This window comes from Streptopelia decaocto, assembly GCF_964273445.1.
Source record: "Streptopelia decaocto genome assembly, chromosome: 3".
Classification (NCBI taxonomy): Eukaryota; Metazoa; Chordata; class Aves; order Columbiformes; family Columbidae; genus Streptopelia; species Streptopelia decaocto.
In genome coordinates, this window is record NC_138656.1 from 9521672 (window position 1) to 9525583 (window position 3912).

The window sequence follows — 3912 nt, forward strand, 5'->3', positions numbered from 1 at the left end:
CTGCCGCCCGCCGCGCGCGCACGCCGGAAGCCGTCAGAGCCCGCCACCGCCCAATCAGCGCGGCGACACCCCCCCCCTTCCCGCTCCGCCTCGTCCCGCCCCGTTGCCATGGCGGCGGCCCCGCGGCCTCGCAGGCTTCACAGGCCGGGGCGCTCCCGGGCAGGAAAGCGGCCCGAAAACCGAGCGAAACAACCCGATTTATTTATTTATTCATTCTTTCTTTTCGCGTTTCGACGGACGGACAGACAGCGGCGCAGGGCTCCCCGCACATCTGGTTCACCTGCCAGCTCTCCTGGCACAGCGCAAAATTAGGCACCCTTTAAGGAGCTGTTTGCCATTAATAGAACGCTGAGAGGGGATCTTATAAATGTTTATAAATATCTCATGGGTGGGTGTCAAGAGGATGGACCAGACTCTCAGTGGTGCCCAACAACAAGATGAGGGGCAATGGGCACAAACTGAAGCACAGGAGGTTCCATCTAAACATGAGGAGAAACTTCTTTACTGTGAGGTGCCAGAGCCCTGGAACAGGCTGCCCAGAGAGGCTGTGGAGTCTCCTTCTCTGGAGACATTCAAACCCAGCTGGACACATTCCTGTGTGATCTGCTCTGGTGAACCTGCTTTAGCAGGTGGGTTGGACTGGATGATCTCCAGAGGTCCCTTCCAACCCCAAACATTCTGTGATTCTGTTAATATTGTGTTATTTTATAGCTCGGCATCCTAGAAGAGCTTTTTACACTCCCCAAGAGGTTTTGCCCAGGTCTGCTTGGCACGTGGTTCGCATTTTTCCAATGGACTCCAAATAAAGGAAAGAATAAATACCATCTCCTAGTTTGCCTCTGGTGGTCCACGATTTTTGACTCCTGTTCCTCAAAGTTCCACTGACTTCCATGAAGCTTGAGAATTCAGGAACAAACCCCCACCTTTTACTCCTGTGCCACGAGCTACATGGGTCTGCTACGAACAACAGCCTGTTACAATTAGGCATAGCAGAAACAATATAAACGCAAGGGGTTTTTAATAGTTACATGAGTTATGTAAATAATGGTGGTTGTGATTTTTTTTTTCCAACTTGAACTTTACAGATTAGTGGGAAGAATCAGAAATTTTTAAAATCCAGAATATAGGCCACAATATTTGACCTTTTTTTAAAAAAAAAAAAAACAACAAATCATAACCAGATATTGAGAATGAGGAGAAGACAGAGTATTGCCTAGGAGGGTGAAGAGGCTATGGAAACAAACGTGGACTAATCCAGTTCCAGCCAGCTCTAATGGAAGGACACTCTGGAACCGTAGCAGCTTTACCTGGGTATGAATTGCTTTCTAATACAGACATGTTTATCATTCATATTTTAATATATTTTTCAGGGCATGACATCTTGATATTTATACAAGTAAATACGTTGCTGTTTGATGCCATATGCATAAAGCAATTGCCTTAAAAGCTTGGTTTTTGTCCAGAAGAAATAGTTAAACTATGTATCTGAAACCACGCAGCTTGTTGAACACAGCATCAAGGGCTCAGACAGGGGAACTACGCCCCGTTTACTGTTCTGCTCTAATTCTGGACACATCACTTAACCTGCCTATGTCTTAGTTTCAGTAAACTGGAAGTGATGCCATGCCATATCATACTAATGCTCATGAATAAAGCATCTGGAATCTCTGAATGAGAAATGTTTGATGTTGGGTTCAAATCTTCTGTTGATTTGACAGACAGAATGCTTCAGCTATGCCCCCTCATGTACAGAGATGGCAAAATATACTCTGAGACTAACTATGTTTTAATTTGGCAGACCTGAAGAAAAAAAAGAGCAAACTGAAGAGCAAACTGCCTTCACTAACTTTCCTGAGATTAGATATTCACTAGATCCTTATATAAGTTGAAGATTGTAATTGTATTACATTAATACACATCCTCTGTAACTTTTATCACGTGGGCCTTTTCCTACCTGGGATTTAGACTATTAGATAAAGAAAACTCTCTATGACAAAGGCTTATTTTGAGAACTATAGTCAGAAATCACAGTGTCGTTAAAGTCACTCAAGAAATAGTGATATTGAAGTCTACCGATCACTGCAAAATAAATGGCTGATTTTCTGCTTCTAGCATAGCATATAAGATCACATATCAAAGGGATGCACGTTCTATACTGGAAGTAGGTCTATTAAGGAGGAACTTACGTACTGCACAGTAGAGCCAGTAAATCCATCGCTGTTCTTGCTACCAACTCTTGCTGTCAGTCGTTGGATAGCCTTAAAAGATTTTTGTGTTTTATTAAAGGTCATGTACAATGCAGGAGAGGAAATATATTGTGGTTTGAATGGAAATCTATTTTAAAACTTACTTTCCCAGTTTAGTTGAACTGAGATATTGCTGCTTGTTCTAAAGAAATAAAAAAAGCAGCGTCTGTAATAAGAAGGTTGCAGAGCATGGCAGCAACCTTGTTAGTAACAGGGAGGGAGGTTTTGTTGTGGTCTGTACTTCTCAGTGTCATTTGCTGCGAGCAAGGTAACAGAGAATGTCTTCTCTGTGTCAGTACATTCACCAGGGGAGAAAGAGATCTGTTGTGCGCAGGGGTAGCATTGAGGAACAGCGTAACACTCCAGAGATCCTGCAGAGTGTCAGTATTTGTGAAGTACTTGAACTGTGCTAATAGTACAGTGTACTTATAAATAAACCATAGCTGCAGAGATTTAATTTGACTACAACCAAAGTACACAGGAATTGGTGTTTCTTTTGTAGGTCAGTCATAAATTGCAAAGAAATCTTGACGTGGAAAAGCTTAAAAATCAGTGAATTGATGGGTGAAAATGTAGCATACCCTATACATTTGAATTACCTTATTTGTGTATCTACTGCACATATTCTATCCTGTATATTTTCTAGTTAGTGCAACTTGCTTAGAAGGGTGTAAAGAAATAAGCAAACAGAAGCAGATTTTTTCAGAGTAAGTTTGTATATATCCTTCATAATTTAGTTTTTTTGCAGTAAGGTGAAAAGTAACCTTTAAATAATATTGTGTAATAGAAGTTTTCTTGCCCAAAAAGCTGGTGTCCACTCACTGCTGCTCATAAAGCCATGGAGAGAACTACCCACACTTCCCTAGTAGAAGGCATGGTGACTTGTGGTGTCTTTTGCGAGGGAGCAAGGCTTCATGATAGAAGATAATAAAAGTATGATGACTAAGCAAAGTGCTGAAGCTTATCAGATAAACTACTACAACTATCTTATACTGACTTGAATAGATTTTTATGCACTTGCCGATTAAGTGCTCCAAACTCATCCTAATGTGTGGGCATAGAGAAACCATTTGGACAGAGGCAGGAATACTTAGAAGAGAAAGGGGAGATGAGTTATTGGGGCAGCTGTCCCACAGCTTTGCTCAGTACCGCAGAGAAAGGAGGGTCTGAGAGGAACAGACGATATCCCGCACACAGCACACACACAATAGTGTGTCCGAGTTCTGCTTTCACTCCCTATGGAGCCCTCTCTCAGTGTAGGTGTACGGGATATGCACATGCCAACTCTGTGCTGGCTGGGGAATCTGAGGCCAGTTCCTACATTGTTTTAGGCAGAGCATTAGAAAGACATTCTACCTAAGTATTAGTATTGACCTTTTTTCTTCATGAATCTGTTTTGTGTCTTATTGAGGCATTTTTTCTTTGTCTCAGAAATATTTCATTATTTACCAAAACCAGAGAATCACAAATATTCACAGAATGAATATGTGAATGTGATTCTGTGATTCTGTGAAAGCGTCCCTTAGAATTAACTAAACACTAGGTATCATTTGCTAGGTTTAAGAAACAGTGCATATAGTCAGTTAAAAACATCCAGGAAGTCTGAATACTTCTAAATAGATCATGGTTTAAAGGGCAGATAAGCCCTCAACAGACACACCTCCAA

General features: G+C 41.8%; 1 protein-coding gene across 1 annotated transcript; it reads left to right on the top strand.

The window, feature by feature from the left end:
* Positions 1-108: 108 nt before the first annotated feature.
* On the top strand, positions 109-3247 carry LOC309437571 (uncharacterized protein; the record flags this gene model as incomplete). Its single annotated transcript, XM_082048114.1, has 3 exons — positions 109-143; positions 1228-1311; positions 3139-3247. The coding sequence occupies 3 exons, from the start codon at positions 109-111 to the stop codon at positions 3245-3247; spliced, it is 228 nt and encodes a 75-aa protein (XP_081904240.1).
* Positions 3248-3912: the final 665 nt, after the last annotated feature.